The sequence below is a fragment of the Dendrobates tinctorius genome, unplaced genomic scaffold, assembly GCF_039654945.1.
Source record: "Dendrobates tinctorius isolate UK_male_01 unplaced genomic scaffold, ASM3965494v1 ptg000057l, whole genome shotgun sequence".
NCBI lineage: Eukaryota > Metazoa > Chordata > Amphibia > Anura > Dendrobatidae > Dendrobates > Dendrobates tinctorius.
The window spans coordinates 26,461,429-26,475,670 of record NW_027361725.1 but is presented as its reverse complement, the minus strand read 5'-3'; the positions used below and the strand labels follow the sequence as shown (position 1 = coordinate 26,475,670).

The window sequence follows — 14,242 nt, the reverse complement described above, 5'->3', positions numbered from 1 at the left end:
GTCACTGTAACAGCGCAGAGAGGCTGCTACTGGATAGTCAGTTAGCATTACTTTTGATTGTCAGTCAGTTAGTTCAGATACATCGGATCCTGTGTGGCTGTGAAATCGACTTTCCAGCAGAGCAATCATTTTTGCTCATTGTGGTTTGAGACATCAGGGCACATTTCAGCATACACTTTTGAATAGAGCAAGGCTGAGGCCCGACCGTTGACACGGCCGTCAAGTGGGCAGGAGTAAAATGTGCGGTGACTGTTAAAAGGAGATGACTGGGATTGTCTGATCCTATAGCATGAGACGAGGTGGATTTCCCACCTAAATACAGAGACACTCCTGGTTTTGAACGAACAAATGCTTTTTCAGTACAACCCCAGTGAGTCTCTCACCACCGACACCAGTTGGAGCCACATTAAAACCCACCTGGTGACTTGTGTGTCTCATGCGATGTGGATGAGCACCCAGAGCCAGTCACGTTCACTATTGAGAGAAAGACTGTTATGAAAAGGAAAAATAACCAAACAATTGTATACATAATTTGTATTGCCAAGTCTGAAACGACACAAGCTATAAAACCGTCACATTACTTAATCCATATGGGGAAAAGTTTATTGACCGTATATTGTGTCCAGCTTGTGCCGCTGGAGACACTCGCCCTGTACATTAAGTGGTCTCTCCCCACTACAGTAATGCTATACACATGAATGCTAAATGCAGTTTAGGCACACTGCGGGGCTAAGGGAGCACTTAAAGGGGAGGTCCAGTGCCTAAAATGTATTTTCTAATATCCTTACTCTAGCAACTTTTGTAATTTGCTTTATTACACAATACCATACACTGTTCCCTATCTAGTAAATCCGTAAATGTGCTTTATTTTACACTACTTCCTGTTAAGTTTTGTTTGACAGGAGTCTCAATTGTGACGTCACAGGAGGCTGGGGCTGCAATCACTACCTGCAGCCCCTCCTGAAAGAGGATGTCACAGGGCACAGCACTACAGTTACTAGTGTCTTGCATCACTGCAATTTGTGTCTAATATGTAAGTGCTGTGTGTGCTATCTGCATCTACTGTGTTACAGCACACATGGCGCTATGTGTCTAATGTGTAAGTCAAAGGTCTCAAACAAGCGGGCCACAAGCGGGCCGCATGCGGCCCCTGAGGCAGGCATCTGCGGCCCGCGGTGCTTGTTTCAATCCCTGAGGCAGGTAGACGGTGGAAGGCACGCATTCAGGAGCGCGCAATGGCTGTTCTGTGTGCACAGGACCTGGGATGAAGTCACAGCAGGGGAGGAGTTAGGGGTCACATGATGAGGGCCTCAGTGTATGCAGGATGCTGCTGTCTGTGCTGGTTGTCATCGTGCTGGATGAGATTAAGTTTGTGTGGGGTCAGTAGGGGTTTACAGGGTGGATGTAGCAGAGCCGTGTGTGTACGAAGTGTATGGAGCGTGCGGCCCATTTACTCTGACTAGTTTGAGACCCCTGGTGTAAGTGCTGTAAATATGTAATGTGTAAGCACTTTGTGTACTATTTGTGTGTAATGTGTTAGTGCTGTGTGTATTCTTTACGTCTAATGTAAGTGCTGCATGTACTGTATTCATCTAAAGTGTAAGCGCTTTGTTTGCTGCATGTGTATAATGTGTAAGTGCTGTGTGTACTGTCTGTGTAAATACTGTGCAGAGCTGGTTTTTGACAAAGTGGGGCCCAAAATGCTAACATATTGCACCATCACACAAACCTTTTGGTTGTATTTACATGTACAGTACTGAGATTAGGCCGTTTAAAAGAGTGTGGTCGACAATATTGAAGTAGTGCTATGCTTGTTTCCCGACCTCTACACCGGCTAAGGAACAATGATGGGGACAGAACGATCACTAGTCGATCAATCTGTCCTCATACAGTTTCCTCTTTTCCTTTCTCCCATGACAGCACCACCTGAGAGAGGGTATCCACCCACCAGGACAGGAAACCTACGGAATAAAAAGGCGGTACCTCTCCTGTCCTCGTAGGAACCTGCAGAATGAAGCAGTACACTTACCCGGGGGGGGTGTTCAGGCACGTGGAATGCCTTCCGTGGGTGAAGTGATGCCGACGGGGAGGTTGGTGCAGCGCCATGCAGGCTGAGATCTCTTAGGCAAATGTCTCCTAGCCAACACGAGGTCCCGGGTCTGCAAAAGCTGGGGGTTGCAGGACTGCCCCAGCAATGTGAGCAGGGACTCGCTTCCGGGTCTGCACCCGTAGGGGGGATGCTGGAGAAATCTGCATGTCCTGGGGCCAAGTGTGCCGGAAAGCAAGGCTGTGTGGGACGCAGGATGATATCCGGCGTGAACCGATGATGTAGCGTGCCAGGGATTACAGCGGCCATCCTGGACTGCGCATGAGCAGGGCTAAGGGGATCCCTGCACACATCGCGCCAAATTTGAAACTTCAGGATACGGAGCCAGAGGTTGGCAGGGCCATCCAATATTTAAGGGGAAATGCCCAGAAAGATTGTGGCATTTCCTGCATCAATCCGCATCATGGATGAGCTGCAGCAGCCACAGCAGCTTCACCTGATGCCACTGCAGCAGCTGCCACCACTACCACCATCTTCTTCAATGAGCCTTTTCAGCACCGCTAGCAGCATCAGCAAGGATGTGATGGCAGCTGTGTAAGCAGCAGGACCAGCCTAAAGAGCAAGGCAGGTCACAAGCCCACCTCCAGGGGGAGATGTTCTTCGTTACCAGCTCAGCCTCCGTCTCCGGTACCGTAGATTGATCAGCTGAATGGTGAGTGATCTACATGAAAGTGCACTGTATTAAAACAGGTCCCCCTTTCTCTGTGTATTCCTTTACTAGGGAAGACCCCTCCAACGTAGTTCAAAGCAGAACAATAGGTAGTGTGCTGTTTGCAAGGGTAATTTACCAGGCACTTATAGGAAGAGACTCTGCCCAGGGTGTATACAGCAGACAGTTTCAGAAGAACCCCCCAGGTTTGCTATGGGCCTGAAGGCCATCATTAGATCGGAGGTCCAGAAGTCCTTAAAACACCTGATGGGGCAAAGAGAAGAGGGGAAGCCAGAACTACTGTTGTCAGAGTCTGAAAGATTAGTAGAGTTTAAGGGAGAGGATTAGGACCTGACTGATTCATCCTCCTCTGAGGACACAGGGGGTAGGCCCTGCTTCCCAGCTGAGGATACTGACAGGCTGGTCAGGGCAATAAGGTCCACTATGGGCATATCTGATCCCAAGACTACCAAAACAGTTCAAGACATTATGTTTGGTGGCTTGGATCAGAGGAAGAGGCGTTTCTTTCCAGTTAATGAAAAGATCAAAATGCTCATTAGTAGAGAGTGGAAAAGGCCGTAAAGGAAAGGTTCACTACCCTCTTCTTCAAAAAGGAGATATCCCTTTGATGAGGAAGAGGCGGGCATATGGGAGAAGACCCCAAAGACCGTTGTCGAAGTCGCTAAGTCAGTCAGAAGATCTCCATTGCCCTTTGAGGACCTAGGGACTCTCAGGGATCCCTTGGATAAGAAGGCAGAGGTCTTCCTAAAACAAGCCTGGGAATCATCGGCAGGCTCATTAAAGCCGGCAATAGGAGCAACCAGCACGGCAAGGTCTATGATGGTGTGGCTACAACAGCTTGGCGACCATCTTAGAGACAACACCCCGAGTTAAGATCCTGGTGGATCTTCCGCTGTTGCAGGGAGCAGCTTCCTTCTTGCCAATGCCTTGGCCGATTCTGTTAGAATAGCGGCAAGATCGGCAAACCTGTCTAATGCTGCCTGCAGAGCCCTGTGGCTCAAAAGCTGGCCAGGAGATGCCCAGTCCAAGACTAGGCTATGTTCTATCCCGTGTGAAGGGAAATATCTTTTCTGTCGAGTCCTGGATGATTTACTTGACAATGCAATAGACAAGAAAAAAGGCTTTCCCAGACTGTCCCTCAGTTCAAAAGCTCCTTTCGTAGGAGAAGGTATAGCAGGAGTAGACCCTCCAATGAACAGGGCGACTGCAAGGATAAGAAACCAAGGAGCAAGGGTTTCATGTTCAGGGGTTCTTCGAGGAGCCGTAAATCCTCCAAGTGATGGGCTGTCCCAGGTGGGAAGAAGGCTGTCTCACTTCCAACTTGCCTGGGAGGAAATCTCGGCCAATACCTGCGTACTCAGTATAATAAGATCAGGGCTGAGACTAGAGTTCACATCCATCCCCAGGCACAGTTTCAGGATCTCGTCCCCCAGATCCTAGAAGGAACAACAGGCCCTGGAAGCAGAGGTGTTATTTCAACTTCAAAAGAGGATACTGGTGGATGTGTCAGTTCAGCAGCAGGGGAAGGGGCTTTATTCTCCCCTGTATCTGATAAGGAAGCCCGACCAGTCATTCAGGAAAATTATCAATTTGAAAGGCATCAGATCATTCAAAATGGAGTCGATAAAGTCAGCAATAAAGATCTTGTTCCCGTCATGCAACATGAATGTCTTAGACTTGAAGGACGCATATTACCATGTCCCCATTCATCAGGAAGACCAGCAGTACCTGAGGGCAGCGGTGTATATAGACAGACAACTCAGACATTTCCAGTGCAAAGCTCTGCCCTTTGGTCTGTCAATGGCCCTGAGAATCTTCAAGATAGTTCTGGAGGTGACGGCACATTTGTGGGAAAAGAATGTGTTAGTAGTGCTATATCTGGATGATTTTTTAGTGATTGGCAGAACAGAACACAAATGCAGTTCTCCGCTAAATCACATCCAAGCCACTATGTCAAAACTCGGTTGGATGATAAATATCAAAAAGTCGAGCCTGCAGCCCCTGAACGTTCAAACCTTCTTAGTGTTTATTTTGGACTCAGAGAGGCAGGTCTGTCTCCTACCAGAGGAAAAGAGACAGGATCATAGCCCTAGTGTCAGCAGCATTGACCAACCCGATCATGTCCCTGAGTAAAGCCATGTCCCTGCTAGGATCAATGACGTCATGCATCCCAGCAGTACAGTGGGCACAGGGTCATTCCAGGGCCTTACAGCAGGATGTCCTAGAAGGAGAAAGGAAGCTTGCTGGATGCCTAGAGGAAAGATTATGCTCTCCCAGGAAGCAGTAGACTCCATGGCCTGGTGGCGGGATCCAAGGAATCTGTTGCAGGGTATTCCATGGTCCCACCAGATATAGGACGTGATAATAACGGATACAAACACGGAAGGATGGGGTGTGCATCTCAGGGACCTTATAATCCAGGGAATCTGGTCAGAGGCAGAAGCGGGTGTTTCCTCAAACTACAAGGAGCTGCTGGCAATAAAGAAGGCAGTAATAGAGTTCCTTCCCCATTTAGAAGGAAACAATGTTCAAATAATGTCAGACAATCGAACTTCAGTTGCCTATATCAATCACCAGGGGGGCACAAGATCCGGCCCCTAATGCGGCTAGTTCGAGAAATTCACCAGGTCATGGAGGAACATCAGCTACAAATATCGGCCCTACACATAAAGGGAAAGGAAAACGAGGAAGCAGATTTCCTCAGCCAGACAACCTTAAAACAGGGGGAATGGGAACTGAATCAGTCAATTTTTCAGCAGATTGTGGATCTTTGAGGGCAACCAGAGATAGACTTGTTTGCCAACAGGAAGACAAAAATTTTCTGCTCTCTAAAGCCAAGAGAAAAACCATACACAGTGGATGCACTCTAGATTCCTTGGGGTTTCCAACTGGCTTATGCATTTCCCTTGTTAATGTTGATCCCGGCAGTTCTGAGGAAAATTCGGGAGGAAGGAGCAGAGGTCATCCTTATTGCGCCGTTTTGGCCCAAGAGACCATGATTCTCATGGATGGGGAGAATTTCCTTGGCAGATCCCTGGATTCTCCCGGACATTCCGGGTCTCCTCAGGCAGGGCCCAGTGTCACATCCTCAGAACTCAGGTCTACATTTGATGGCCTTTATTTTGAGAGGGCGCTGCTAGCACAGAAAGTGGTCTCTCAGGCCTTGGTCGCTACCCTGATGCAGAGTATGATTCCTATAATAACTAGGATATACGGCAGGATATGGTCTAAGTTTTTGGCTTTATCAGGGCAGTCTGTTGGGGGTATTATCCAAATCAGAGCTATTCTAGAGTTCCTTCAGAAGGGTATGGAGATGGGCCTTGCCACCAGCACCCTTAAGGTGCAGGTATCCGCCTTAGCGGCCCTATACAACTATAACCTCGCAGCAGATAGATGGGTGGCTAGGTTCATTAAAGCATGCCAGAGGACTAGGCCTATACCAGCTCCAAAAATGCCTCCATGGGACTTAAATCTAGTCCTGGAAGCCTTAACAAAATCACCCTTTGTGCCCCTACATGAATTTTCAGATAAAATACTAACACTAAAAAAACAGTGATACTAATGGCCTTGTCGTTGGCATGCAGGGTTAATGATTTACAGGCCATATTTATTAATCATCCTTTTATGCAGGTATCAGATGATAGAGTGGTTTTGAGGCCAGACCCAGCATATCTCCCAAAGTGGCCTTGAAGATTCATAGGGACCTTATAATCCAGGGAATCTGGTCAGAGGCAGAAGCGGGTGTTTCCTCAAACTACAAGGAGCTGCTGGCAATAAAGAAGGCAGTAATAGAGTTCCTTCCCCATTTAGAAGGAAACAATGTTCAAATAATGTCCGACAATCGAACTTCAGTTGCCTATATCAATCACCAGGGGGGCACAAGATCCGGCCCCTAATGCGGCTAGTTCGAGAAATTCACCAGGTCATGGAGGAACATCAGCTACAAATATCGGCCCTACACATAAAGGGAAAGGAAAACGAGGAAGCAGATTTCCTCAGCCAGACAACCTTAAAACAGGGGGAATGGGAACTGAATCAGACAATTTTTCAGCAGATTGTGGATCTTTGAGGGCAACCAGAGATAGACTTGTTTGCCAACAGGAAGACAAAAATTTTCTGCTCTCTAAAGCCAAGAGAAAAACCATACACAGTGGATGCACTCTAGATTCCTTGGGGTTTCCAACTGGTTTATGCATTTCCCTTGTTAATGTTGATCCCGGCAGTTCTGAGGAAAATTCGGGAGGAAGGAGCAGAGGTCATCCTTATTGCGCCGTTTTGGCCCAAGAGACCATGATTCTCATGGATGGGGAGAATGTCCTTGGCAGATCCCTGGATTCTCCCGGACATTCCGGGTCTCCTCAGGCAGGGCCCAGTGTCACATCCTCAGAACTCAGGTCTACATTTGATGGCCTTTATTTTGAGAGGGTGCTGCTAGCACAGAAAGTGGTCTCTCAGGCCTTGGTCGCTACCCTGATGCAGAGTATGATTCCTATAATAACTAGGATATACGGCAGGATATGGTCTAAGTTTTTGGCTTTATCAGGGCAGTCTGTTGGGGGTATTATCCAAATCAGAGCTATTCTAGAGTTCCTTCAGAAGGGTATGGAGATGGGCCTTGCCACCAGCACCCTTAAGGTGCAGGTATCCACCTTAGCGGCCCTATACAACTATAATCTCGCAGCGGATAGATGGGTGGCTAGGTTCATTAAAGCATGCCAGAGGACTAGGCCTATACCAGCTCCAAAAATGCCTCCATGGGACTTAAATCTAGTCCTGGAAGCCTTAACAAAATCACCCTTTGTGCCCCTACATGAATTTTCAGATAAAATACTAACACTAAAAAAACAGTGATACTAATGGCCTTGTCGTTGGCATGCAGGGTTAATGATTTACAGGCCATATTTATTAATCATCCTTTTATGCAGGTATCAGATGATAGAGTGGTTTTGAGGCCAGACCCAGCATATCTCCCAAAGTGGCCTTGAAGATTCATAGGAGTCAGGAAGTAGTTCTTTCCTCCTTCTGTAGAAAACCAGACTATAGAGGAACCCAGACTTCACACACTAGACGTCAGAACTGCCTTGATGCAGTACTTAGACAGAACTAGCCAGTGGAGGAAGGATGAGGCATTATTTGTGTCATTCCAAGGAATCAAGAAGGGGTGTGGTGTTAAAAGGGGGACCATAGCTAGATGGATAAGGGTTGCTATTAGCTTAGCTTACACCTCTAGTTATAGGCCAGCTCCTGGAAACCTGAAAGCCCATTCCACCAGGGCCATGGCGACCTCCTGGGCTGAAAAAGCGGAGGTGTCGATCGACAAGATATGTAAGGCAACCACATGATCTTTGCCTTCGACTTTCTATAGACACTTTTGCCTCAAACTGTCCTCCTCTGTTGACCTGTCCTTTGGGAGAAAGGTATTGCAAGTGGTGATTCCTCCCTAGGGTACTTTTGATCTATTTAAATCTCTCAAGTGGTGCTGTCATGGGAGAAGGGAAAAAATCTTAGTTACTTACCGTTAACGGGATTTTACAGATCCCATGACAGCACCCTTATATTTCTTCCCCCACTTTGTCTCTTGTGTGCACTTTTAAAGGGAATCTGTCACCCTTTTTTTGGCTTATTAGCTGCCGGCATAGACATCGGTGGCTTATCTACAGCATGCTGTAGATAAGCCCCCGATGTAACCTGAAAGAGAAGAAATACACGTTATATTATACTCACCGAGGTGGGCGGTCCGGTCCGATGGGTGTTGCGGTCCGTCCGGCGCCTCCCTCCATGCGATGACGCCCTCTTCTCCCGTCCTGAAATGGTTCCGGCGCAGGCGCAGTGCTCTGCCCTGTTGAGGGCAGAGCTGAGTCCTGCAGTGCGCAGACGTCAGGAGAGGTCTGGCGCCTGCGCACTGCAGAATTCTGCTCTGCCCTCAACAGGGCAGAGCAATGCGCCTGCGCCGGAGCCATTTCAGTGCATTTTTGGGTGGGCCATTTATATGGATACACCTAAATAAAATGGGAATGGTGACAGTTTTCTTGCGTAGGGTGTCTTGCATTGAAATCTGCTGCAATGACCCGGGTACTGTATTCACCAGACATCAACACAATTTCTATCCACTCCTCACATGTTAACCTCTGCGACATGTCAATGGCTGTAAACAAATGGAAACTTGTAAATGACTCTTAAAAGAATATTTTTTTCCCCCAATGTGATAGCTTACTGATTGCTACATGGGTTTTTTTTTGCCTTCCTCTGGATCAACATGTTAGGGCAAGTTAGGAATCAGGATAGGATATGGGTTGAACTAGATGGACTTAAAGTCTTCCTTCAACCTTAATAACTATGTTACTATGTAAAAGACACCATTGTTTTTCTTGTGAAATTCTCAATAAGTTTGATGTGTCACATGATGCTCTTCCTATTGAAAAAAATAAAGTTGGATCCAAAGTGGCTGACTTCAAAATGGCCACCATGGTCACCACACATCTTGAAAAGTTTTCCCCCTCCTATATACTAATGTTCCACAAACATGTAGTTGATATCATCAACCATTCCCATTTTATTTAGGTGTATCCATACACTTGGCCCACTCTGTAGAAAAAAAAGAACACATGCAGAAAGCAGGCGGGGGGGGGCAGAACAAGCAGGGCCAACAGAGAGCAGACGCCGGTAGCACAGCAGACATGGGCAACAAAGTGCAGACAGGAGCAGGGGTAACAGACTGCAGATATAAAGGAATATACTTCCCCATCCTGTTGTATTTCTCCCCCATTCTTGTTTATGCTGCCCTCATCCTGATATATGCTCCTCCCATCCTAGTATATGCTCCCCCATCCTGGTATATGTCCCCCTATCCGGGTATATGTCCCCATCCTAATATATGCACCCCCATCTTGGTATATGTCCCCCCATCCTGGTTTATACTTCCCCCTCATCCTGGTACATGTGCCCCATCTTTGTATATGTCCCCATACTGGTGTATGCTCCACCATCCAGGTATATGTCCCTCCATGCTCTCTCATCCTGGTATTTTCTCCCCTATCCTGTTATAAAGTATAAAATGTATAATCCAGCGACATAGAGCATAATGCAACCCCATATAATACAGTCCTATAAAGTACATAGAAGAGCAGTAGAGCAGGAAGGGGCAAGAAAGTGCAGCCACAGACAGGAGCAGGGGTATCAGACTGCAGATATAATGGAATATGCTCCCCCATCATGGTATATGCTTCCAAATCCTGGTATATGCTCCCACATCCTGGTATATGTCCAGCCATCCTGGTATACGGTCCCCCATCCTGGTATAGGCTCCACTATCCTGGTATATGCTTTTCCATCCAGGTATACAGTATGTCCCTCCATACTCTCCCATCCTGGTATATGCCCCTCATCCTGGTATATGCTCATCCATCCTAGTATAAAGGGTATAATGCAGCCCCATAGAGTACATACAATATAATTCAGCCCCATAGAGTATAATGCAGACCCACATATTTAGTATTTTGTGTGGTCTCTTTTTTTAAGGGCATAAAAGTGCAAAAATGAATGCTAAACATGTTGAACAATATTTACTACTAACATAAAGTACAAGGTGTCAAGAAAACCAATATATAAAAAAATAGATTGATAGAAACATAGCAAGTTATTACCCGACAAAGTCAAATGTCAGATTTCCTAAATGGAATGGATTCAGAAAATCTTAAACTGGCATGAAGGTGTTCATGCCCATATTCCCCCATACTCCCCCATATAGCTGGAAATCTTATGTACAGGTTCATGTTAGGTCTAAACACCATAGAAAGGAAATATTCCAACCTCTCTATGAAGTTCTACAGTAAGAACTGCGGGAAGACATCATAATGTCATTATATGCAGAATATGTTGGTGCTATATAAGCAACAGCAAAAAAAACACGAACCCTGAAGTTTGGTCAGGCAACCTAGATCACCAGGTTTCTTTCCCTGTGGCCTTCATGTCAAATCAAGAACGTTCCCAAACCATGATGGATCTCGTTCGTATACTATACGTAAGCATCTGTGCTGCACTTCTCAGGGCGTCATCTACAAGCGATTGACCAAGTGGACTTGGGCTCACGTGGTGGGGAATTGGCTAGGACTCTTGCACAACTGGAGAGCAGATGGTTTCATCGGATGGGGACTCTGAGCCCTAGGGGTCTCAACGAATGTCTGGGATTTTCAGCGTTTCTTTAATGTTGAGTTCACCATGTATTTTAGGCATCCTTTTTAGGGGTAAGGGTTTAATGAGTTTTTAGTCTACTTTTTTAATTTGCGTTTTTCTGTTTTTATTATATGTCTAATTATTTGTTCTCATTTTTTAGGTTACTTACCTTGAGGGATCTTTGTTTCGGGGTGCCATGAGGATTGTGCCTTCCGTTTGTCATTCATTTGGTGCCTTTTTTCTTGTGCGGATGAATCAGGATCTGGGATATTGTTGCTCAAGTCACTCTTTATGTATGGACCCATTACTTCTTAATCCGTAAATGCTTATGAAATACCAAATTAACTCATTTACATCTTGGTTCAATTCAACTAGTTACTGTACCATAAGTATGAAGATTACCGGAAGGGCATTCTTTTTTACACTTTTATTGCCTAGTGGTTGGATTATCTGTTATTAATATATATATATATATATATATATATATATATATATTTGTTTGTTTTTTGTTTCAGGATTTTCTTTTTTTGGATTCTGTAATATCATGACTACTTTTATAAGGTCGGTTTCACATTAGCGCTTTTTAAGCGCACGCACGGCCGGGGGTAGCTCCGCCCCCGAGCCGGCTCTCTGCCTGGCGTGCCCGCCCCTTGCTTGTAGCGCCGCCTACTAGCGGACAGCGGCGCCTGCGATCGGCGCACCCTATCTTTAGCATAGGGTGCGCAGATCGTGCGCAGGCCGTGCGCTAGTTGCGCTTTGACCTGCGCTGCGCACTTTTGACGGTGCGCCGTGCGCGCCAAAATCCGAAAAGTTTGATTTTGGCGCGCACGGCGCACCGTCAAAAGTGCGCAGCGCAGGTCAAAGCGCAACTAGCGCACGGCCTGCGCACGATCTGCGCACCCTATGCTAAAGATAGGGTGCGCCGATCGCAGGCGCCGCTGCCCGCTAGTAGGCGGCGCTACAAGCAAGGGGCGGGCACGCCGGGCAGAGAGCCGGCTCGGGGGCGGAGCTACCCCCGGCCGTGCGTGCGCTTAAAAAGCGCTAATGTGAAACCGGCCTAAATCATTAAATTTTTCATGCTTTTTCATGTCACATAATATTTATGACTTTGGTGTCATTTTTTTTGCACTTGTCACTTTATAATCCTGATTTTGAGGTCATCATGATGCATTTGTTACTTTATTTTCATGAGCTAGGTGCTATCCTGATGCACTTGTCACTTTATATTTTATTTAACTATTGTAATGTGCAGTCACTTTATCTATTTATCACCTTATTTAATGAACCTGAATTTAATCTTTTAATTCTGTGCACTGTCACTTAACTGTTCACCTTATCAATAAATTTGCATATTGTTTGCACTGTCACTTTCATTTATTCTTTGCACTCTCATTCATCAGCACTCATTCTAGTTTCTAGTTAGTTTGCCCCGGTTAATAATAAAGAATAATACATTTTATTTCTATTGCGCCAGCATATTCCTCAGCACTTTACATTTCAGAGGGGACTTGTACAGACGATAGACATTACAGCATAACAATAATCACATTGATCATAACAGATACCAAAAGGAAAAAACATGTGGGAACATGATGCGGGAACCTGGTTATGGTAAAACTTTTGATTGTGCCACACAGGGATAGATTAGGTTAATGTGTTGAGGCGGTAGGCCAGTCTGAATAAATGCGTTTTCAGGGCACGCTTAAAATTGTAGGGATTGGGGACTACTCGTATTGACCTGGGAAGTGCATTCCAAAGAAGTGGCGCAGCACGTGTATAGTCTTAGAGACAGGAGTGGGTGGTTCTGATTATTGAGGATTCTAACCTCAGGTCATCAGCAGAACGGAGGGCGCGGGTAGGGTGGTAGACTGAGACAAGGGAGGAGATGTAGGGTGGTGTTGAGCCGTGGAGTGCTTTGTGGGTGAGGGAAATAAGTTTGTACTGGATTCTGGAGTGGATGGGTAGCCAGTGTAATGATTGGCACAAGGTAGAGGCATCGGTGTAACGATTGGCGAGGAATATGATTTCAATTTATGTTTAAATATATTTTTAGTCCTGATTATCAGCACTTTAATAGTGAATTTCATCTCTATAGTATGCTTCCGGATAAGTGGGCATGCGTGTTTCATCACAAACACCACGCACTTCCGGGAGAGCCTCTTTCTGGGCTTGCGTGCATTCCAGCGTGCGGTTCAGGGAGCTCATTCCCGGAAGTGCCCTTATCACATGGAGGATTGATGACCGCATGTGCCATAATGTCTGTGGCTTACAATAACGAGCGGCACATATAATCGTCACACAGCACTCCTATTGGTTCCGATTTTCCTTATAAAGCCTCACACCCCTCTATTACACACCCCCAGAAGAAGCTAGGGTGAAACACGCATCGGGTGAGGGGGAATCACCTGACCACCCACACATTCCACGTTTCCTTCTGGATGGGTTCTATGGCCATGTAAATTCAGGTAAAATACCTTTATCATGCTATTCATTTGGTTATACCTTCTATGTGAGGCCGCCATTGGTATTGGGACATTTTTTGTTTTTGATGTCTTCTGACAACTTTATACATTTTTAATAGTGTCCTCAGCAATGGGGTCCTTTTTCATTTAAAGGTAATACCATTGTGCTATAATTATACTTGCATTTAGGTATTTTATTTATTTAGTGCAGCTGACTTTCTTTTTGGGCCCGGACTTTACAATTGTGTCTATTTTTATTGTGTGAGATTGGTTTTCAGGTGCCCCCTACTGGGTATTTTGAGGTGATATGTTTTGTGTCTTGCAATTTTTAAATATTTATTAATTGAAATTTAATTTTTAATGAATATTCTGGTTTTCTCCATGTAGTCCGCTGTCTAATCACAGCTAGACTTGTTGTTTGTATCATTTTTGAAGTGCCATTTCATTACTCTAATTTAGGACTAATTATCTTATAATTATATTAGAATAAGGCCTGGATTCAGATATCATTTTTTTTTCTTTACATATATGAAAAATGGTCCTTGTATTTCTGGCCTCTCCCCTCTGTCAATCCCTGAACTAGCTCCTCTTACCCAAAGACTCCAGTTCAAAACCCTAACCATGACATACAAAGCCATCCTCCGTACATCTGTGACCTAGTCTCCCGGTACTTACCTGCACGAAACCTCCGATCCTCACAAGATCTCCTTCTGTACTCCCCTCTTATCTCCTCTTCCCACAATCGCATACAAGATTTCTCCCGCGCATCCCCTCTACTCTGGAACTCTCTACCACAACATATCAGACTCTCGCCTACCATGGAAACCTTCA

General features: G+C 45.8%; 1 protein-coding gene across 1 annotated transcript in view; it reads left to right on the top strand.

Moving 5' to 3' along the window:
• Nucleotides 1-11,374, top strand: part of EGLN3 (egl-9 family hypoxia inducible factor 3) — a 32,055-nt gene extending 20,681 nt beyond the window's left edge. Inside the window, exon 5 of the mRNA XM_073577848.1 lies at nucleotides 11,110-11,374. Coding sequence (XP_073433949.1) covers nucleotides 11,110-11,123 — 14 coding nt within the window. The 3' untranslated portion in view covers nucleotides 11,124-11,374. The remainder of the gene's footprint in view (nucleotides 1-11,109) is intronic.
• The last annotated feature ends 2,868 nt before the right edge of the window (nucleotides 11,375-14,242 follow it).